Raw genomic sequence first — 22648 nt, forward strand, 5'->3', positions numbered from 1 at the left:
CTTTGTTTTATGGGTTTGTGAGGAATTTGGGTATAGAGTTGAACAGTGTGAAATATGTAACAGATGGTGATGGAAGAGAAATGAAAACCCTAGGAAAACAGTTGCTTTTTCTTAGTTGTCCTAACTGTTCTATGACATAAAGCAGAATACAGTTACGTAGTACATGGCTGTAGGCAAAGCTAGAGGCTGAATTCTAGCAAATCTCTAGCATGAAGTGGAACAAAAGGTTTGAGGATTAAGGCAGGCTAGGCTGTACCCCCGGTATTAATGGTTCTGTAACATACCTGTGCATCACCCGCTTTTACAACTCTGAGTACAGCAAAAGTGATTGAAATTCATGCTTTTCTTTACCTTCCAAAGAGGCCGTTTGCTTTTGTTCCATTCCTTCGGAGCAGAGACCAGCCCCCTCCTGGCTCCATCCTCTTGTCAGGCGGTTGTAAAGAGTGATAAGGTCCTCCCCGAGCTTTCTCTTCTCCAGACTAAACACCCCCAGGCGCTGTTACCTGGGTTTTCTCATCCTCGCGTAGCTTTAGGCGTTCAAGGAATAAACTGCAATGTGAGTGGTTGTTTCTGGAGCAGGGCGCTGCAGCTGGAATCTCAAGGTGTGTAAATAGGACAACACATGCAGAAAGCCTGTTGGCTTTCAATACACACACACACACGCACCCCCACCCCACCCCCCCACACCCCCACCCCCACCCCGCGCCTTTGCAGAAATCCTGGGAAGTAGAATCTAGGTGTGAGAAGTTTGTAAGATGGAAGTAAGCTGTGGGCATGTTAGTTTGTAAAATCGGGGGTGGGGGGGTGGTTCGGGCTGTTTGGGGTTTATTTATGTGTGTGTGCCTGTGGGGGTTGGAATGTATCAAAGCTGTCAGAGAGCATGGGAAGGAGGAACTACAGCAGGCGATTAAGAGTGACCTGTCCCTGACTGGTACTTGGAAGACGTTGGAAGTGGCAAGGAACGAGGACGTCAGAACTGGAAAGAGGATGTCGATAAGAAAATCAGATAGACCTTTCACCTGATGTAACCGCAAGGCAAACGCAGATGTGCTTGGCTAATTGCTTGGAAGCATCTAAATATCGTGTCATCTTTTCAATAAACGATCCAGCTTGCACTCTACCTCTGGGTGCGTGCCTCCATTCTCACGTGTGCCCGTGTGTTCTTCACCCCTTTAGACTGCTGAACTTAACTGCTGCCTGCGAAGGGCAGGCAAAACCTGGTTCTTTGCGACAAGGTCAGCGCGCTTGGGTGGCTTTCTTGAAGTGCTTTGGTTAGTAACGTGGCCCGAGGTTCAACTGCAGTAACGCACTAACCGCAGCACTGTGAAAGCATGCTGCTGCAACAATACAATGCGCCTTGCGCCTTGCCGAGGGCACCGGGTGCGCTCATGTGTTCCACCGAGGTAAACGAAGGGGATGAGTAGTAACGGCTCCGGGGCGGAGCGGGCGGCGCTGCTCCAGAGCGCCGCTAGATGGCGCCGTCACACAGCCCCGGCGCGGCACTCGGCGGCGACCGACGGACGGGGCCCGGGACCGCGGGCGGGGGGTTCCGTAGTCCCCGGTGGCGGCGGTCGGACACGGGTGGTGCTGGCTGGGCCGCGGGAGGCAGCCCCGGGCGCGCTGCTCGTGTGCTGCAGGACGAGGGAGAGCTCGTCCTCCTGCATCAGCGAGCGGTGGAATCGCGGGATGGATCCCAGACTGGTTTGTGTCGAAGGGACCTCAAAGCTCATCCAGCTCCAAGCCCTGCCACGGGCGGGGACACCTTCCACTAGAGCAGCTTGCTCCAAGCCCCGTCCAAGCTGGCCTTGAACGCTGCCAGGGATGGGGCAGCCACAGCTTCTCTGGGAGCCCTGGGCCACCTCCTCAGCACCCTCACAGGGAAGAACTTCTGCCTAGGAGCTCATCTAAACCCTCCCTGGATTCTGCATAAGAGAGCAGGAGTAAATTTAGCACTTGTTATTGCTTCTTACTGTCCTTACTCAACGTTCAGTATTACCTCCTGAGGCAGAGAAAGGGGTTACCTTGGCACAGACAGAGCAAAAGGCATCCACGGTGGTACACAGCAGCTTGGCACTACCTGCCCTGCCCTGTCCTGGTTGACCCTGCCTTTAGCAGGAGGGTTGGACTAGAGGATCTGCAGAGGCATCTTCCAACCACAACTATTCTGTGGTATTAACCATGACAGCATCACTGACCACGCCATATTTACAGCTTGTAACTGTTCAGTTTACAGCAGATCTGGCCAGAAACTTTAACAGTAGCAACTAGCACAGCCTTGTAAAACGGGGACGCAGTTCTCAGCCAGTGGAGATTTACAAAGCCATCTTTGATTTTACATCTGTAACATGGGCATCATAAAACCTCACAAGGGCACTGCAAGGTGCAAAGGCACTTCAGCGCCTTTGTAATACAGACTGTGATACTGAGCTTGTTAGGTATTTAAACTGACAGCAGAGTACAGATACATCTTCCTGAGCATATGGTCTCCGTTTTCTCACATAACCCTTTAGGAAACAATCTTTAGCAAAAAAGTCACAACCGACCGCATCTCTGTTGAGAAGTGTCACGCCACTTTAGGAGCTGTTTTGTGGATCATCAGAGAGTGCTGCTCCCAGCCGAAATAAAAAAGGTGGGTGGGGGATAACCCCAACACTGTGGGGAAGAAATCAACCAACCAGTGGGGGAAAAAAAATCATTGGGGAGGGGGAAAAACGTGGAGAGGGGGAGATTTGGGGGGCAGAAGGGACAGGGGAGAAAACGGGGGGGGAAGGGGCACGGTCTGTGTGGAAAAAACGCACCAACCAGAAGGGGGTAAAATGTGCGAGGGGGAAGGGGGGAGAAAAAGTGGATAAAATGCATAGATAAAAAACGGGGGGGGGGGAGGGGAGGGGGGGAAGAAAAAAAATCCCCGAACAACTCTGGAGGGAGAGAGAAAAAAAGGAGAGACCTGTGGGAAAAAAAAATATTTAAAAAAAGGGGGGGGTGTGTGAAGATGGGAGCAGGAGGGGAACTGGAAGGGGGAAAACGTGGGGATAAAATAACCGTGGGGTTAAATCAGAGTCTGGACATTCACGCTCAGGGAGCCGGTGTCTCGGTCACTGAATGGTGGTGTCCAGTGAGGCTTGAGAAATGGAGTTTTATGTGAGTTAAGTAAGTGAGGATATCCGTGTTGGTGGCACCCTTCCAGAGGGCTCTCTGTGTAGAACATGCCCAGCTATTTGTTTCTGTCCTAAGACATGAGGCTTAGGAGCAGGGTCTGGCTATTCGCACATAGGGGCCTGCTTTATGGGGTGTCTGAGAGTGCTGCCGTGTGGCCGTACACAGGTGTAGGTTTAAGTGGCTAAGCAAAGGTGGATTGCCATGTTGGTGTCACTGTTGAGGAAGGCACCTTGTTTACGTGATGCCAAGCACCAGCTTTCTGTTTCTTACTGTATTCCGAACATCGGAATTTGGACGGTCACACTTTGGGAGCTCTTTTGTGGATCATCAGAGAGTGCTGTTCAGTGGGGCTTTCCAGGGATGGGGTTTTAGGTGTGTAAGTAAGTGACGCTATCCATGTTGGGAGCACTGTTCCAGAGGACTCCCTGCGTAGAACATGTCCCGTTACTTGTTTCTGTTCTAACCCATTAGCCTTAGGAGCAGGATCCGGACATTTCCACTTAGGGAGCTTGGTTCTGTGGCGCTTGAGAGTGCACTCTGTAGGCAGCACGCAGATGCACTTCTATGTGGCTAAGCAAGGGTGGTTTGCCATGTCGGTGGCACTGTTCCCAAGGTCTCCGTGTGTAGGTGATGTGCAGCACGAGCTTTCTGTCCTGGCACATCGCGCGTGCATGTTCCAGGCCACCCGTGTGCATTCAGCAGAGGGGCGGAACGCAGATGGTGGTTTTGGTGGCAAACAAGGTCTCTTTGCCGCGTTGGCAGCACCATTCTGCAGGTCTGCTCAGCGACTGCTTTCTGTCCTGGCACTACGTCCTTTGGAACAGCGGCTGCACGTTGGCACTGTGGAGCCGCGCTCCAGGACACCAAAGCGATGCAGCAGAGGATCAGTACGGCAGTGGTGTTTAAGGTGGCAAGGCAAGGGCAAATTACCGTGTTGGGGGCACCTTTCTGGAGGTCCCCACGTGTAGGAATTAAGTTGATATTTCCGTAAGTCCTCATAAAGCCCGCTGGATTATTTTTGGTGGGCTTCAGCTACAGAATGAGCAGTGAGAAGAGTGGGAGCAAGGTGCTCACAAGTGGGCTTTGTTACCCTTAGCAGGCACCAGAAGGTTCCCTGAAGCTGCTGATTGTTCCGGGAGAGTTGAGCTTGGAGAGAGAGGAAGGTGTGCAGGGAGTTGGCTTCATTTTATCGTGTTTTGCTGAGATGAAAAGCATGAGTTGAATTTGGCTTTGCTTTGGGAAGAAAGGAGTTTTGGTTTTGTTGGAGTGCTGGGGTCTACCGATGTCCATGGGCTTCTCCTTGGCTTCTCCTCCGCTTGCTGCCTTGAGCACTCGCTGTGCTTATGAGGGAGAGTTTAGTGGTTCCTTCTTCCTTGAGGTCTAAGAACAACAGCACGGCAGAGAAAGGAGGTAAGGAGATGCGGAAGGAGATTGCCTGCTGCCCTTAGAGTGCTATGGAGAAAGCAAGTTGTCTCTTTTCTGAAGGTCTTAAAGCTCTGAAGAATTAGTTTGACCTGGCATGACGGGAATGGTATGGAATAAGGGGTGGACACTGTCCTGGTTTTGGCTGGGCTAGAATTGATTCTCTTCCCTGTGGCTGGCGCAGTGCTGTGTTCTGGCTTGGTTCTGGGAAGCACGCTGGTAGCGCACCGATGTTTTAGCTGTCGCTCAGTAGCCCTTCGGCTGAGCAAAGGACTTTGCAGTCTCTCCTGCTCTGCCAGTGAGGAGGGGCACGGGAAGCCATGAGGAAGCAGAGTCAGGACACCTGACCCAAGGCAGCCAGAGGGGTATTCCATAGCAGAGCACGTCATGGCCAGTATAGAAAGTGGGGGGAGTCAGCCGGGAGGAGCAGGTCGCCGCTCGGGTCAGGTTGGTTATCGCTGAGCGCGTGCCGAGCAGTTGCATTGCGCATCAGTGCTGGTTCGTGTTTCTCTTTTCCCTGCCTAGACGTAGAGGAGCAAAGTTTGTTGGAGAGCTGTTCATAGCGATGAGATTTGAGCTTTTGTCTTGGTGCTGCAGGTTTGGTTTTTAACTTGTTGTCGTGATTTTGTTCTTGGGGCTGAGGGACCGGGGAGCGGCCGAGGGGAGCGGCGGGGCTGGGGGAGCGGGGAGGCGCTGCGGGCCCGGCGGGCTCCGGCGATGCTGCAGGTGCGGCTGTGCCGAGGCGGTGGCGGGGCCGGGGCCGGCGGACAGCGCGGGCTGAAGCCGGTCCCGTGCCGGGCGGCGCTCGGGCCGGTGTCGCTCCCCAGGGCGGGCCGACGGGGCCGGGCGTTGCCCGGCGGCCGCTGGAGCGCGAGTGGCCAGTGCGTCCGTTGTCGGGGAGCGCCATGGAGGGCCAGCGGCTGCCCGCTGCTCTCAACCCCAGCCATTTCCCGGCCAAGCTCTGGGAGCTGGTGAACAGCCCGCGCTGCGGCTCCGTGCGCTGGGATGCCCGCGGCGAGGGGCTGCTCATCGACCAGCGGCTCTTCGAGCGAGAGCTGCTGGGCGCGGAGGCGGCCGGCGACGGGGCGGCGCTGGACGGCGAGGTCTTTAAGACCAGGAACTTCGCCAGCTTCGTCCGCCAGCTGAACCTCTATGGGTTCCGCAAGCTGGGGCCGGGGCCGGGGCCCGGGCCCCTGCAGGACCCGGCGGGGGGCGATGGCGGCAGCTCCGCCGGGGCTCTGCTCCATTTCTACAGCCCCCATTTCCGCCGCGACCGCCCCGAGCTCCTCGTAAACCTCAAGCGCCTGACGAGGGCCAACAAGGCGAAGCTGGCGGCCGGCCTGGAGCTGCCCAGCCGCCCGGCACAGCGCTCCCAGCTCCCGCCCTCGACGCTCGGCGAGGCTGCCAGGCCCGGTGAGCTGGGGTGGCCCCGGGCTGCGGGGCCCCGAGAAGCACTGGGTGCTGCGGGGTTTCTAGATCGGCACCCCCGCAGGCAGCAGGCTTGCCTGACCTTGCTGGCGGCCGCTCAGCTCCGCCGCTGCGGGAAAGCCGTTGTTGTTCATGCAGGGAGATGGGCTGCCGGCAGGCACGGGGAGCGAGGTTCGCGTGTGGTTCCGTCTGCCCCTCGGCTGCAAGACAGCCTCCGTCGGGGGCTGCAGTAACAACACCCTCACCCTGGCTCTGTGGAGCTGGCACAGCCCTACCAGATGGACGTTCCTTCTCCTTGAAGGGTTGTCCATAAGCTGTCGTTAAATCTGTGTGAAGCGATGGGTAACCGTGTGAGGGCAAGTACCATTTCATGAAGCCGTAACTGACCGAGAGAGGAAACCAGGGAAGATGAAAGGGAATATCTTGGAAGTAACAAAACGGCAAAGTCTGAGCTTTTTTACACTCAACCGGTTGAGCTACCTGGAAAAAAGCTGGCTTTGGTTTTGTTTTCCTTGACAAACTGAAGGACTTGTGATCAAGTGCTCTCAGAGTCACGTTTAGGATTTGGACATTGCCCCTGCCTTGGCTGCCCCTGTGCTGTCCGCACTGGAGTTCGGTCGAGCCCCGCTTCACCATTCCCCCTTTATTTTACCTTACTGCCTGATGTAACGCGCAGCGCTTCCTAAACGGCTTGTGCCGGTTTGGTCAGCTCCTGCGCATTTTGATTTCTAATAGCGCATTTCTAAGTAGCGATCACTTGCTCCTGAGGGTTTCAGGAGACTGAATGCTCCAGAGATGGCTGTGTGTTGGCACAGCACTGGTGTTCCTGTGTGTTCAGGTGGTAGTGCTGCAGCAGTTACTGTATGTTTAGGTGTAAGAATAGAGTCTGTTTCTGGATGAAGAATATCGGAGCAAAGGTGGTCTTCCCAGGGAACGTTGTGGAGCCTTGGCTCCTCATCCTGCCTTTCAGGGCCAGTGAAAACTCCTTCCCTTAGTCCTTGTTTCCCTTTGTTTTGCAGGACTGGTGACTGCAGGAGAGGCTCCTCAACCTTGTCATCCAGACAGCTGCTTTCTGCCCTCCAGCACAGCCGCCTCATGCCAGGAGCCCCCTGCTTTCCAGGCAGCGACTTCCCAGCAGCCTCCGGTCCCTTCCAGACCATGGCAGGGTTCTGTTGCGTGGCTGCCATGGCACGGGGCTCTCCCAGCTTTCCCAGGCCAGGGGGCTCCCTTTCCCGTCCTCCACAAGTGTTGCACGGAGGTCACGTACACTCTCCAGACCGTGTGCTCACTTCTGCCGCTTCAGCGAGGGGCTCCAGCCGGTGCTGCCCTTCCAGAACGGGGCAGCTGCGCGTCTCCAGGGCAGTGCTTGCAAGGCCGGGATCCAACGGGTACGGCAAAAGTTCTCCGCTTGCTGCTCGAGAAGTTCCTGCCAAGCGATGCATGAAATGTTTTCCGCCAGTGCTCTGTCACTGCGTGTGTATCTGACGCGTGTGCTCGCAAAGAGATGTGTGTTCCCTGTCCGTATACTTGCAACCAGCCTGTGACAGAATGTGCTTTAGCCGCTCATTTCTTCTGGCTCTGATGAGATGAGCTGTATCAGAGACAGGAGAGCTTAGAAATGCCTTCTCTGCAATGAGCAGGGAAGGACAAAAGCGTGTGGGTGAAGCAGGTGTGTGTGGAATCTTGATTCAGCTGGAGCACTTGAAGTATTACAAAAGAATTGGCCCCTTTGCCAGCCGAGCCCATCAGTGGGATTTCCACAGGTGCAGTTTTTCTTGCTGTTAGATCAGGCACTGCTGCAGCTGGCAAAAAAAAACCAAGAAAAGGTGGTGTGAGTGCAAACCGTTCTTTCTGAGCACCCTTCTGCACTTCAGACCCGGTCAGAATCGCTCACCAGTCTGGGCTGCTACACGGTTACCTGTGTTCTCGTCCCCTTGATGTACAGGCATTACAGCGCGTTTGATTCACGAGCTGCTTTCACTATAAGCTCTACTAAGTGCAAGAGTTGTGCAATTTCTACTTTACTCGTAGCTTTTTATAGCCTATGGTGAGGACGTTACGTTTTACACCTGCCTCCTGTTTCACAAGCGCTTTTTCCCTTTGGGTTCTTCCTTTTCTTCTCTTAGAAACTAGGCTCTTTGTACTACATGTTTGTTTCCTTAGGATCACTCCAGCAGGTTACAGCCAATCTCTCCTTTGCTCTCTCGCCCTGTTTTTACAGTAGCCCTTTAGGTTTCTTTGGTGGTTTTCTTGCCTTTGTCAACATCCTTTGGCGTTCCCAGGGAGTGAAGCCCAGGTATCATTCGATTTTTGGCACAATCCAGAACTGTAATATGTTTGCAGGTCACAGGGTGTTCTTCTGAAAGATGTCCAGATTTCATCCTAAGGTTGCTCAGAACGAGCTTTTGAGGTAGCAGGAGTCAGACACGTGTCTCGTGCTGCTGTGGAAGGATGTCCACAAGCTCGCTCCCTGTTGTTTAGCTCTTGTGTTTGTTGCTCCAAAATGGACAAAAGTTCCTCTGATCACATGGCCGCCTCAAGTCACACTTGTACCATTTAATTACTGTGAACATTGGCCTAGATTTGATTTCATGGGGGATTTCTCTCTCGCCCAGAAGGACTGCAGATTTTAAAGATTCTCTGTCCTGCCAGTAGTGCCTTTCCTTGTAAGTTCTCTCTGCGTGGCACCAAAACCTGAGACCCGCAGAAACTGCTTCATCTACAGAGCTGCTTTTTGGAATAAGATCCCATTTTCATTCCAGTGTGTGTGCGTGAACATGCATGCCCTTCCTGTCTGAATCCCCTTTCTGTGGCGTGTTGTGTTGAGACAGTCGAGCAGCCAAATCGAAAAAAGGTGATATTAAGATAGAGAGGAGTGAATATGAAGATTCCGTGTGTGTTGGTTAATTCTGCAATGCGTATGTTGGATCTGTGTCTACATACTTTAGAAGAAATATGTTTTAAGGTGGAGAACTCAGTCTTACAATCGGCGGGGAGGTCATAATCCATTTCAGGGAGTTGGCTTACAGAGCGGTTACTGCAGTGTTTAATGCAAGTAAGCAACAGAACTGTACACCCTGGGCAGCAGTTCTGGCAGTCTGATCCCTGTGTTTGAATTTTGCAGGCACCCCGCAGTGTTCACCCCCTGCCCAGGGAGGTCTTCTGAGTGTCAGCGCCAGTGCTGCTGCTGCGGCGTCCACCGACTTCGTCTTTGTGCAGGTGAGTGCAGCGCACAGAGAGCAGGGGGAAGGGAGGAGACCCCATGCATGGACCGCAGGGTTCTGGGTTCTTGCGGCAGGAAGGAGAGAAGTTTGGGACTGGATCTGCTTTCGAAAGGGAAAGTAACGTGGTTTGCCAATGGCCATTTGAAAGCACCGCTTTGAAACACGAAAGGGGCAGTGCTGTAATGCAGGTGAGGTTTCAGGGCAGCGGGATTGCGGGTGTCCTCATCGGCAGAGTGTTCTTTTCCTCGAAAAGTGTTATGTTTGACTTCACCATAATTCGCTTTAGTTCACGAGTCTCCGTTTATCTTTGAAGAAAGTCCTTGCCTGCACAAAATGGGATTCTTTAATGTTATGATACTGGGAATCAGCTCCACTTCTGTGTCCCAGACAACTTGTGGCAGTCCTGAGTTTCATTGTCTGCGTGAGAAGAACCAAGTTGACTTTTGGAGTTGGCCCCAGCTCAGAGCTATCCTATCCTATCCTATCCTATCCTATCCTATCCTATCCTATCCTATCCTATCCTATCACTGAAGAGCTCCAGTGCTTCCTGTCAATGCTTTCTAGAATTCTGGTGGAAACTGCACCTTATTGGGTGGCCTGGCTTATGAAATAGTAAAAGAACTTCAGTAAAAATGCCAGGGCTTCCTTTCGCATTCCAGCAGCTTGGAGATACTTTTTTCCTCAGAGGGAATAAGCAAAGCAAGCTCTGCTGGTGTGTGCTGAAAAAGGGTTGACCTGCACAGTCCTCAGAAGCATTAAAGCCATCAGCCCTGACTCAAAACAGTTGTGATTTTTTGATCTGGAAATTCCCTGTGTTTTGTTTCTCGCAGAGTCCTGAATTGCAGCCACCTTCTGCAGCTGAATGCCTGCCTTCTGATGGGGCACATCATGCATTGGAGGACGAGAAGTTGCCGGAATTAAGCTACGAAGATGTGCTTCAGTTTCTCGAGGAGATGTATGCATCGCAGAGCGCTGATGTAGTGACACCGGAGCCTGCAGAAAGCTGGGATGGAGAGCTGTTGGAAAGCTACATCAATGCGGCCATAGAAAGCGCTGCTGCTGCTGAAACAGCGCAAGACTCTGTGAGCACACAGGGAGCCCCTGAAGAACAGCTGGATCACAACCCAGCTCAGTCATCTGAAATGTTTGCTGTGGATGAGCTGTTCAGTGCAGAGCAAGTAAGTGCTAAATGGAGGTAAAACTCCCCAGGAAACTATTGAGTGGTCTTTGGGTTTATTTCATTTGTTGGTGTGTTTATTTAAAGGAGAATGAGAGTGTTAAATGTGGATCTGCGAGGGAAGAGAGAGAGCTCACTTCAGGAAGCGAGGCAGTGAAGAAAGCTGCGGAAGAGCCAGGGTCCTCTGCAAAACCTCAGTGCAGGAAGAGAAGACACAGCTCACAGCAGGGTAAGTCCCTGCTAAGAGAGCCTGCCTTTTTTAGAGGTGGCCAAGACAGCTGCTCTGAAACTCTTGCGGCAAGGGGAGATCACAAGAGCTGAGTTATTGTCTGCAGTGTTAAGTACCTCACTGGGCCTTCAGTTCAACTCTTGCACTCGTAGGAGCTCTCGGCGTACTTGCCGACACGCTTCTATACGCAAGCTGGTGGTGAGGACTCCTAGGTGGACCAGGGAATAAATTCTCTCAGTCAATAAACGCTGAAGTTGTGGGAGTTGTGTCAGAGCCCTGCATGTCACAGTACACAGCAGTGAGATGCAGGCTGTGGGTATGTTTGCTGGAGGGTGAGAGTGCCACAAAGGGAACTCCGACTAATGAGGTGACTGTTGACGTAAGAGGGGAAAACCCCACCACGCTGCCCAAGTGAGTGCCCGAGCGCAACCTTTGTGGCTCAGATCACTAAATAAATGTCACAGCAGCCTGCTGATACGTGTGCTGCAACACAGGAGAAAAACACGCTCAGATTTTCAAGTCGCAGGCCGCCTTTGGCCAGATTGGACTGTCCCTGATGGCAGCAGAGGTGCTGTGCGTGCTGCCAGCTGAGCCGTAGGCAAAGCCTGCCACTTCCTCGGTGGTGTTTGCTTCCTAGATCCCCAGGAGCCGGAAGGTGGAGCCTGTAAGCGGGGCTGCTTCTGGAGGAAGACGGCGGAGTGAGGAGCGTGTGAACCCGTGGAGCGGCTGGCGGCTGGTTCCCTCCTGCGAGTCCGGCAGCAGCGCTCGGCACAGAGCTGGAGCCTGGGTTCAGGGTCAAACCTCTTCTGTTCTGTTTCCTAACTCTTATGTCCTTGATAGCTCTATTCCTCAATTTATGTGTTATTTCTAGCTTTATTCCTAAATCTGTATGTTATTTATAGCGTTATTTATAACTTAATAAGTTATTTATAGCTTTAGTCATAAATTTATATCTTATTTATAGCTTTAGTCATAGATTTGAATCTTATTTCTAGCTTTATTCCTAAATTTGTATGTTATTTATAGCGTTATTTATAAATTAATATTTTATTTATAGCTTTAGTCATAAATTTATATCTTATTTATAGCTTTAGTCATAAATTTATATCTTATTTATAGCTTTAGTCATAAATTTATATCTTATTTATAGCTTTAGTCATAGATTTGTATCTTATTTATAGCTTTAGTCATAAATTTATATCTTATTTATAGCTTTAGTCATAGATTTGAATCTTATTTATAGCTTTAGTCATAGATTTGTAGCTTATTTATAGCTTTAGTCATAAATTTTTATCTTTATTTATAGCTTTAGTCATAGATTTGAATCTTATTTCTAGCTTTATTCCTAAATTTGTATGTTATTTATAGCGTTATTTATAAATTAATATGTTATTTATAGCTTTAGTCATAAATTTATATCTAATTTATAGCTTTAGTTATAAATTTGTATATTATTTATAGCTTTAGTCATAGATTTGAATCTCATTTATAGCTTTATTCATAGTTTTGAATCTTATTTGTAGCTTTAGTCATATATTTATATCTTATTTATAGCTTCAGTCATAGATTTGAATCTTATTTCTAGCTTTATTCCTAAATTTGTATGTTATTTATAGCCTTATTTATAAATTAATATGTAATTTATAGCTTTATTCCTAAATTTATATCTCATTTATAGCTTTATTCATAGTTTTGAATCTTATTTGTAGCTTTAGTCATAGATTTGTATCTTATTTATAGCTTTAGTCATAAATTTATATCTTATTTATAGCTTTAGTCATAGATTTGAATCTTATTTATAGCTTTATTCCTAAACCTGTGTTATTTATAGCGTTATTTATAAATTAATATGTTATTTATGGCTTTAGTCATAAATTTGTATCTTATTTATAGCTTTAGTCATACATTTGAATCTTATTTATAGCTTTAGTCATAAATTTTTATCTTTATTTTTAGCTTTAGTCATAGATTTCAATCTTATTTATAGCTTTATTCCTAAATTAGTATGTTATTTATAGCGTTATTTATAAATTAATATGTTATTTATAGCTTTAGTCATAAATTTATATTTTATTTATCGCTTTAGTCATAAATTTATATCTTATTTATAGCTTTAGTCATAGATTTGTATCTTATTTATAGCTTTAGTCATAAATTTTTATCTTTATTTTTAGCTTTAGTCATAGATTTCAATCTTATTTATAGTTTTATTCCTAAATTTGTATGTTATTTATAGCGTTATTTATAAATTAATATGTTATTTATAGCTTTAGTCATAAATTTATATCTAATTTATAGCTTTAGTTATAAATTTGTATCTTATTTATAGCTTTAGTCATACATTTGAATCTTATTTCTAGCTTTATTCCTAAATTTATATCTTATTTATAGCTTTAGTCATAGATTTGAATCTTATTTCTAGCTTTATTCCTAAATTTGTATGTTATTTATAGCGTTATTTATAAATTAATATGTTATTTCTAGCTTTATTCCTAAATTTATATCTTATTTATAGCTTTATTCCTAAGTTTGTATGTTATTTATAGCGTTATTTATAAATTAATATGTTATTTATAGCTTTAGTCATAAATTTATATCTTATTTATAGCTTTAGTCGTAGATTTGAATCTTATTTCTAGCTTTATTTCTTAAGTTTGTATGTTATTTATAGCCTTATTTATAAATTAATATGTTATTTATAGCTTTATTCATAAATTTATATCTCATTTATAGCTTTATTCATAGTTTTGAATCTTATTTGTAGCTTTAGTCATATATTTCTATCTTATTTATAGCTTTAGTCATAGATTTTTATCTTATTTATAGCTTTAGTCATAAATTTATATCTTAATTATAGCTTTAGTCATTGATTTGAATCTTATTTATAGATTTATTCCTAAATCTGTGTTATTTATAGCGTTATTTATAAATTAATATGTTATTTATAGCTTTAGTCATAAATTTGTATCTTATTTATAGCTTTAGTCATACATTTGAATCTTATTTCTAGCTTTATTCCTAAATTTGTATGTTATTTATAGCGTTATTTATAAATTGATATGTTATTTCTAGCTTTATTCCTAAATTTATATCTTATTTATAGCTTTAGTCATAGATTTGAATCTTATTTCTAGCTTTATTCCTAAATTTGTATGTTATTTATAGCGTTATTTATAAATTAATATGTTATTTATAGCTTTAATCATAAATTTATATCTTATTTATAGCTTTATTCCTAAGTTTGTATGTTATTTATAGAGTTATATATAAATTAGTATGTTATTTATAGCTTTAGTCATTAATTTATATCCTATTTATAGCTTTAGTCATAGATTTGAATCTTATTTATAGCTTTAGTCATAAATTTATATCTAATTTATAGCTTTAGTCATAAATTTGTATGTTATTTATAGCTTTCTTCAGAAATTTATATGTTATTTATAGCTTTATTCATAGTTTTGAATCTTATTTATAGCTTTAGTCATACATTAATATCTTCTTTATAGCTTTAGTCATCAATTTGTATGTTATTTATAACTTTAGTCATAAATTTATATCTTATTTATAGCTTTATTCATAAATGTGTGTCTTATTTATAGCTTTCTTCAAAAATTTCTCTTATTTTTAGCTTTATTCATAATTTTATGCTATTTATAGCTTTATTAATGAATTTATATGTTCTTTATAGCCTAATTAATAAATTTATATCTTATTTGTAGCTTTATTCATAATTTTATGATATTTATAGCTTTATTAATAATTTTATGATACTTATAGCTTTATTAATGACTTTATAGCTTTATTCATAAATTTGTATTTTATTTATAGCCTTCATAAATTTTTATGGTATCTATAGCTTTAGAAATAATTTTATGTTATTTATAGCCTTCATAAATTTTTATGTTCTTTATGGCTTTATTCTTTTTTTCTGTTATTTATAGCTTTATGTATAAATTTATTTCTTCTTTATAGCTGTATTCATTAATTTGTATCTTATTTATAGCTTTATTCATAAATTTAAATGATATTTATAGCTTTAGTAATGACTTTATAGCTTTATTCATAAATTTGTCTTTTATTTATATCCTTCATAATTTTTTATGTTATTTGTAGCTTTATTCATAAATTTATATGATATTTATAGCTTTAGAAATAATTTGGATCTTATTTATGGCTTTCTTCAGAAATTTATATCTTTATTTTTAGCTTTCTTCAGAAATGTACATCTTATTTATAGCTTTATTCCTAATTTAATGATATTTATAGCCCTATTAATGAACTTACATGTTCTTGAGAGCTTTATTCATAAATTTGTATGTTATTTATAGCCTTCATAAATGTTTATGTTATTTATAGCTTTCTTCATAATTTTATGATATTTGTAGCTTTATTAATGAATTTGTTATTTATAGCCTTCATAAATTTTTATGTTATTTATAGCTTTATTCTTTTTTGTTATTTATAGCTTTGTTTCTAAATTTATATTTTATTTGTCGCTTTATTCATAATTTTATGATATTTATAGCTTTATTAATGAATTTATATGTTCTTTATAGCTTTCTTCAGAAATTTTTATGTTATTTATAGCTTTCTTCAGAAATTTATATCTTATTTATAGCATTAGTAATAAATTTGTATTTTATTTTTAGCTTTCTTCAGAAATGTATATCTTATTTATAGCTTTATTCACAGTTTTATGATATTTATAGCTTTATTAATGATTTTATGTTATTTATAGACTTCATAAATTTTTATGTTATTTATTGCTTTATTCTTTTTTTCTGTTATTTAGAGCTTTATATATAAATTTATTTCTTATTTATAGCTGTTTTCATAAATTTATATCTTATTTATAGCTTTATTCATAAATTTAAATGATGTTTATAGCTTTAGTATTGACTTTATAGCTTTATTCATAAATTTGTCTTTTATTTATATCCTTCATAAATTTGTATGTTATTTATAGCTTTATTCATAAATTTATATGGTATTTATAGCTTTAGAAATAATTTGGATCTTATTTATGGCTTTCTTCAGAAATTTATATCTTTATTTTTAGCTTTTTTCAGGAATTTACATCTTATTTATAGCTTTATTCATAATTTAATGGTATTTATAGCTCTATTAATGAATTTATATGTTCTTGAGAGCTTTATTCATAAATTTCTATGTTATTTATAGCCTTCATAAATGTTTGTTATTTATAGCTTTATTCATAAATTTAAATGGTATTTATAGCTTTATTCATAAATTTGTATTTTATTTACAGCTTTCTTCATAATTTTATGATATTTGTAGCTTTATTAATGAATTTGTTATTTATAGCCTTCATAAATTTTTATGTTATTTATAGCTTTATGTATAAATTTATTTTTTATTTATAGCTTTATTCGTAAATGTGTATCTTATGTATAGCTTTATTCATAAATTTCTATGTTATTTATAACTTTACTCTTTAGTTTATATGGTATTTATAGCTTTAGTAATAAATCTGTATCTTATTTATAGCTTTATTCATAGATTTTTATCTTATTTATAGCTTTATTCATAAATTTATATCTTACTGATAGCTTTCTTCATAAGTTTGTATTTTATTTATAGCTTTATTCTTATTTTTTTATGTTATTTATAGCTTTATGTACAAATTTTTTTTTTATTTATAGCTTCATTCTTTAATTTGTTTCTTATTTATAGCTTTATTCGTAAATTTCTATTTTATTTATAACTTTACTCTTTAATTTATACGGTATTTATAGCTTTAATAATAAATTTGTATCTTATTTCGAGCTTTAGTCATAATTTTTATGTTATTTATAGATTTATTAATATTTTTTGTTATTTATAGCTTTATTCATAATTTTTATTTATTTATAGCTTTATATATACATTTTTTTCTTATTTTTATCTTTATTCATAAATCTGTGTCTTTTTTATGGCGTTATTCATAGATTTGTTATGTATAGCTTTTTTCATAAATTTGTTGTTCATAGCTTTATTAATAAATGTAAATGTTATTTTTAACTTTACTCCTAGCATTATATGTTATTTATAGCTTTATTCATTTTTCATTTATAGCTTTATTCTTAAATTTGTATGTTAATTATAGCTTTATTCATAAATTTGTGTGTTATTTTTAGCTTTATTCATAGATTTTTATTTTATTCATAGCTTTATTAATAAATTTCTTTTATAGCTTCATTCATAAGTTTGTGTGTAATGTATAGCTTTATTAATAAATTTCTGTTATTTATAGCTTTATTCATAAGTTTGTGTGTAATTTATAGCTTTACTAATAAATTTGTTATTTATAACTTTACTCGTAAATTTGCCTGTTATAGCTTTCTAAATTTGTTATTTAGCGCTTTATTCTAAATTTGTATGCTGTTTATAGCTTTATTAATAAATTTATGCTATTTTTAGCTTCATAAATTTCTCTCTTATTTATAGCTTTATTCATAAGTTTGTATCTTATTTTTAGCTTTATTCATAAATATGTTATTTTAACTTTTTTCATAACTTTGTATGTTATTTATAGCTTTATGTATAAATTTGTGTTATAGCATTATTCATAACTTTGTTATGTGTAGCTTTATTAATTTATTTTATTTATAGCTTTATTCATAACTTTATTGCTTTATGTATAAATTTGTTATAGCTGTATTCATAACTTTGTTATGTATAGCTTTATTAATTTATTTATAGCTTTGTTAATAAATTTATCTGTTTCTACCTTTCTTCATATATTTGTATGTTACTTATAGCTTTATTTCTATATTTATATGTTATTATTGCTGTCTGCGTAAATTTGTATGTTACTTATATCTTTATTAATAAATTTATGTTATTTATAGCTTTCTTCCTAAATGTGTATCTCATTTATAGCTTTATAGCTGCGCAGCACGTGTCCAGCTCCTGTTTCTGTCCTAAGACATTAGGCTTAGGAGCAGGTTCTGGACACTGGCACTTAGGGAGCTGGAGTCTTGATTACTGGAGTGTGGTGTCCAGTGAGGCTTTACAGGATTTTAGGTGTGGAAGGAAGTGAGGATATCCATGTTGTTGGCGCTGTTCTGCAGGACACACTGTTTAGAACATGTCCGGGTATTTGTTACTGTTCTGACACATGAGGCTAAGGAGCAGGATCTGGACATTCACACTTAGGGAGCCGGGGTCTCGATTGCTGGAGAGTGGTGCCCTATGTGGCTTTACAGGGATGGACTTGTAGTTGTGTAAGTAAGTGGGAATATTCAAGTTGGTGGCAGTGTTTTGGAGAGCACTGTGTGTAGGACATGCCCAGCTGTTTGGTTTTGAACTAACGCATTAGATTTCGGATCAGGATCTGGACATTCACCCTTCGGGAGCTTGGTTCTGTGGTGCCTGAGAGTGCACTCTATTTAGGCAGGACGCAGAAGTATGTATGCGGCTAAGCAAGGGTGGATTGCCATGTTGGTGGCACTGTGTCCCGAGGTCTCCCTGTGTAGGTGATGGGCAGCACGAGCTTTCTGTCCCGGCACATCGGGTGTCAGAGCAGGTGCCGGGCGTTTGCAGTCTGTGAGCCGTGCTCCCCAGGTTTTCCGTGCGGGTCCTTCCCTCCGTGCGTGTCCCGTGCCCGCCCTCGGGTCTCCGCCAGCAGGCTGGCCGCGGTGCGGAGCGGCTCCAGCTCCCTGGGGCCGTAGTTGTGGTGGCTGCCGTTTCCCTGGCACGAGCAGGTTCTCAGCCTGCAGCTGAGGGTTGCTGTTCTGCAGGGGTGTCTTGTTTGGGGCTGGGGCGGGGGGGGAGCTTCCCCCGGCTGTGCGCGCTGTCGGCTCTGGCCACGGGACCGAGGGTTGAGCCAGCGGGGTTTGTGTTCATAGTGCCCAGCGTAGGGAAGGCAGGAATCTTGCTTGTTTTCCATGCGGACTGCAATAAAAGGAAGCCCTTGATGTGACGGAGCCATCCCTTTCTTACGGAGCTGCGGGATGAAGGATGCTGCGAGCGTGCTGCGGAGCACAGAGCGGCTGCTGCGGGGCCCAGCGGTTTGTCTCCCAGGGAGACTGACTCCGCAGGTTCCCCAAAGGCTCTCCGAGCCGCGGTGCCCAGGAGCAGCCCCCGGGAGCAGCACGGGCAAGGCTGGATGCAGCCCTCCGCGGGGGGGACACGACCCTGCGGTTTGCCCGCGATGAACAAGAGCCCTCCCTCCGCCGCTCCCCGCGTTGGTGCCCCCCGCTTCCCCCCAGCCCCCGGGGCCTCCCGCCGGGGCTCTCCGCGCCGCTGCGCTCCGCTCTGCCGCTCCCGGCTCCGCTCCCGCTCCGAGCCGCTGCCGCTGGGTCTGGCGAGGCAGCACCGGCCCAGAGAAGGAGCCCCTGGAGCGGCTGCACCGCGTGGGAGCGCTGCTGGGCAGCGGCGGCTCCGGGTCCGTGCCCTCGGGGTCCGCCCCGCCCGTCCGACAGCGCCCCGGTAAGTGGCGGGGAGGCGGCGGGGCGGGGTCAGCTCAGCCCCGCGCTGCCCTCGGCTTGCAAGTGGCGGTCAGAGGCGTGCGGCGGGAGCGCATCTCCTGTGCGGGGGTGAACCGGTGGGAGCGGGAGGGGGGCAGCCGGGACAGCGCCAGGGGAGCGGGCAGGGAGGCCCCGGGGGTGCCCGGTCCCGGTGTGTCCGGGAGGGGGTCACCGGAGCATCCCCCAAAGCATCTCACTGGAGGGTGCTGGCCGGTGAGAATTTACAGAGATGGGCTTTTAGGTGCCTAAGTAAGCGAGGATATCCGTGTTGGAGGGGCTGTTCTGGAGTGCACCACCTGTAGGACTTGCCCAGGTCCTGGTTTCTGTCCTAACACATTAGGCTTAGGAGCAGGGTCTGGACATTGCTACTTAGGGAGCTGGTGTGTCGCTCGCCAGAGAGCGGTGCCCAGTGAGACTTCACAGAGAAGGAGTTTTGGGTGACTAAATAAGTGAGGATATCCATGTTGAAGGGACTATTCCGAGAGCAATCTGCAGAGAACATGCCCAGCTCCTGCTTCCTCTCCTAACGCATTAGGCTTAGGAGCAGGGGCTGGACATTTGCATTTAGGGAGCAAGTGTAGCAGAAGAACCTTTTTGTTCCATTCAAAAGATTGCTTTTCAGCTGTTCCTTTTTCTTTCACAGACACCGAGCTGGATGGTTCCCCTTTAAGCAGGAGTGAGGCCAAGAGCAGGTAGCCATTAAGGTGGATGTGAATCGTGATGGGCAACATGCAAATAACTCTCATTTGAAGAGATGGTGAGTAAAGAGCAGACGTGTCTTCTGAGACTCCTATGGATTATAAAGTATGCTGTAATGCCTGCACAGAAAGTCAACTTCAATGAAACGGAGTCAAATTAACCCCAAAGCTTTCAGTTTGGGTCTCAGTGTTGTGCCTGCAGCTTAAATCCTGTGTTTTTCTAGGCTGACAATTGCCGATGGTCTCTACTTCAATGGCAGACTCTTTTCGTGCTAGTTATTCTTCAGGAGGTTGTTCTGAGAGAAGTTGCTTAACATAGGAAGGTGCTGCTGGTGACCTCGTGTTAGAGGTCTGAAAAGAAGCAGCTGAATTGCTTCCATTTCTGTTTTTAAAGGAACGACTTATGGATGATGGGATTGATGAAGACAGTGGAGAAGATGCAGGTGAAGATGCCATACATTTAGTATGTTACCTTTCTGATCACGGTGTACCAAAATGCGTGTGTTTCTTGTTTCCTTTTGGCTTTCTGATGCATTGAATATTTTAAGCACAAGAGGACTACTGCATGCTTTCTTTTAAGACTCTTTTTCTGAGGAATAAAATGTAAAGATATTGGTCTTCCGTGGTTTATTTTAATTAAAAATGTGTATTATACTGAGGCAAAAAGCTTGTACTTAATCTGCACCATTAGGTCTTTAAAGAGCTGTTAAAAAAAAACGTCGATGGATCTTGCAGTACTCGCCATCTGCATAATGTATCTTGTGACCTTGGGTTAGTTTTGTGCAGGGTGTGAATTCTCAGCTGAGATTTGGAGTTGAGACCATTCCTGAAAGAAGGCTGTAAACACAAGGATTACTTGCTAATGGCAGGTTGTCTTCATGCCACAAAAGACGAAGCCTCTTGTCATACATTTAGAAAGCTAAAAACTTTTTCTTGAGACTCTTCTGAAGTTCATTGCAGTTGAGATGTTTGACAGTTCTTCAAAGACAATTGACAGTGATGGGATAAACCTTACAGTTTTGATACATACAATACTTTTTAAGGAAAATATAGCTGTACTGGGGAAAAAAACATGAACATTAGGCTTTTTGATAAAAACTCATGGTAACTCTTTTGGATGTTTCTATGCATATTTGAATGCAAACGACTAAGTAGTGCATCATTAAGGATGAGCATATGTTTCATTTGAGAGTGGAATAAAGCTATCACGGTGGCATTACTAATGGTGACTGAAGTGGTGTGTTTGTAGCAGCGCATCCGCAGTTACAGGTATGATATCAAGAGCAGGCTATCTCTATTCTTAAACTTAACCTAATTAAAACTGAGGAAAGAGAACTTGTACATGAGATAACAGCACAGTGGAACTGTCAGGTTTTTGGATGCTTTCTTTAGCTTTTGACCATGGTCAAGAAGTTACATTTGGTTTTGTTCCTAACCCTAAAGTTAACCATGTGCTGTCTTAACTTTAAAATGGCTGCAAAGACTCTGTTACACTATAAAGCTCTTCAATAAGTCTGAACAAGTGAGAAGTGGGGGTTCCTTTTTTGCTTGCTCATGTCCAGCTGCTGCAGTTTTCTTTGCTTTTATCCTCTGAAACACCCGTCAGGATTTCTAGGCCTTCCTGAAAGTTGACTCAATTGGAGAAATGTGAACAGTGGTTTGAATTTAAACAGGCCAGACTTCCAGGAGTATGTTTAAAGGACATGGAACCTCCCAGCTTCCAGAACCGTACCAAGATCTGAGCAAGGAAAAGAAAAAAGATGGAAAATGAGTCAGAAAGAAGAATGAGATACAAAGCATTCCCAAAAAGCAGTGAAGGAGTTGGAGGCAGGGGAAAGCCAAAGGGTGGATCAAAGAGAAGATGTGATCATGAATGGATATGAAGCAAGCAGCAAGGAGCAGATTGAGGTACAAGAGGTGCAATTTCCTTTTCAGAAAAAAGAAAGAGCTTGATGAGAATTAATCCCATCAGGTCTTTGTTTTATGGGTTTGTGAGGAATTTGGGTATAGAGTTGAACAGTGTGAAATATGTAACAGATGGTGATGGAAGAGAAATGAAAACCCTAGGAAAACAGTTGCTTTTTCTTAGTTGTCCTAACTGTTCTATGACATAAAGCAGAATACAGTTACGTAGTACATGGCTGTAGGCAAAGCTAGAGGCTGAATTCTAGCAAATCTCTAGCATGAAGTGGAACAAAAGGTTTGAGGATTAAGGCAGGCTAGGCTGTACCCCCGGTATTAATGGTTCTGTAACATACCTGTGCATCACCCGCTTTTACAACTCTGAGTACAGCAAAAGTGATTGAAATTCATGCTTTTCTTTACCTTCCAAAGAGGCCGTTTGCTTTTGTTCCATTCCTTCGGAGCAGAGACCAGCCCCCTCCTGGCTCCATCCTCTTGTCAGGCGGTTGTAAAGAGTGATAAGGTCCTCCCCGAGCTTTCTCTTCTCCAGACTAAACACCCCCAGGCGCTGTTACCTGGGTTTTCTCATCCTCGCGTAGCTTTAGGCGTTCAAGGAATAAACTGCAATGTGAGTGGTTGTTTCTGGAGCAGGGCGCTGCAGCTGGAATCTCAAGGTGTGTAAATAGGACAACACATGCAGAAAGCCTGTTGGCTTTCAATACACACACACACACGCACCCCCACCCCACCCCCCCACACCCCCACCCCCACCCCGCGCCTTTGCAGAAATCCTGGGAAGTAGAATCTAGGTGTGAGAAGTTTGTAAGATGGAAGTAAGCTGTGGGCATGTTAGTTTGTAAAATCGGGGGTGGGGGGGTGGTTCGGGCTGTTTGGGGTTTATTTATGTGTGTGTGCCTGTGGGGGTTGGAATGTATCAA

The 22648-nt window shown here is 43.5% G+C and overlaps 2 protein-coding genes across 2 annotated transcripts; one reads left to right on the forward strand and one right to left on the reverse strand.

Annotated features, from left to right (window-relative positions):
• Positions 1-4966: 4966 nt before the first annotated feature.
• Positions 4967-5488, reverse strand: LOC133275247 (uncharacterized). The gene has a single exon (XM_061465092.1). The coding sequence runs from the start codon at positions 5486-5488 to the stop codon at positions 4967-4969; it is 522 nt and encodes a 173-aa protein (XP_061321076.1).
• On the forward strand, positions 5487-11341 carry LOC133275231 (heat shock factor protein 5-like). The gene is made up of 7 exons (XM_061465078.1): positions 5487-5994; positions 7029-7408; positions 8772-8774; positions 9145-9228; positions 10064-10411; positions 10498-10639; positions 11277-11341. The coding sequence occupies exons 1-7, from the start codon at positions 5487-5489 to the stop codon at positions 11339-11341; spliced, it is 1530 nt and encodes a 509-aa protein (XP_061321062.1).
• The last annotated feature ends 11307 nt before the right edge of the window (positions 11342-22648 follow it).

This window comes from Pezoporus flaviventris, unplaced genomic scaffold (genome assembly GCF_033815535.1).
Source record: "Pezoporus flaviventris isolate CSIRO_AGI_PZ_B2104156 unplaced genomic scaffold, CSIRO_AGI_Pfla_v1 ptg000037l, whole genome shotgun sequence".
Classification (NCBI taxonomy): Eukaryota; Metazoa; Chordata; class Aves; order Psittaciformes; family Psittacidae; genus Pezoporus; species Pezoporus flaviventris.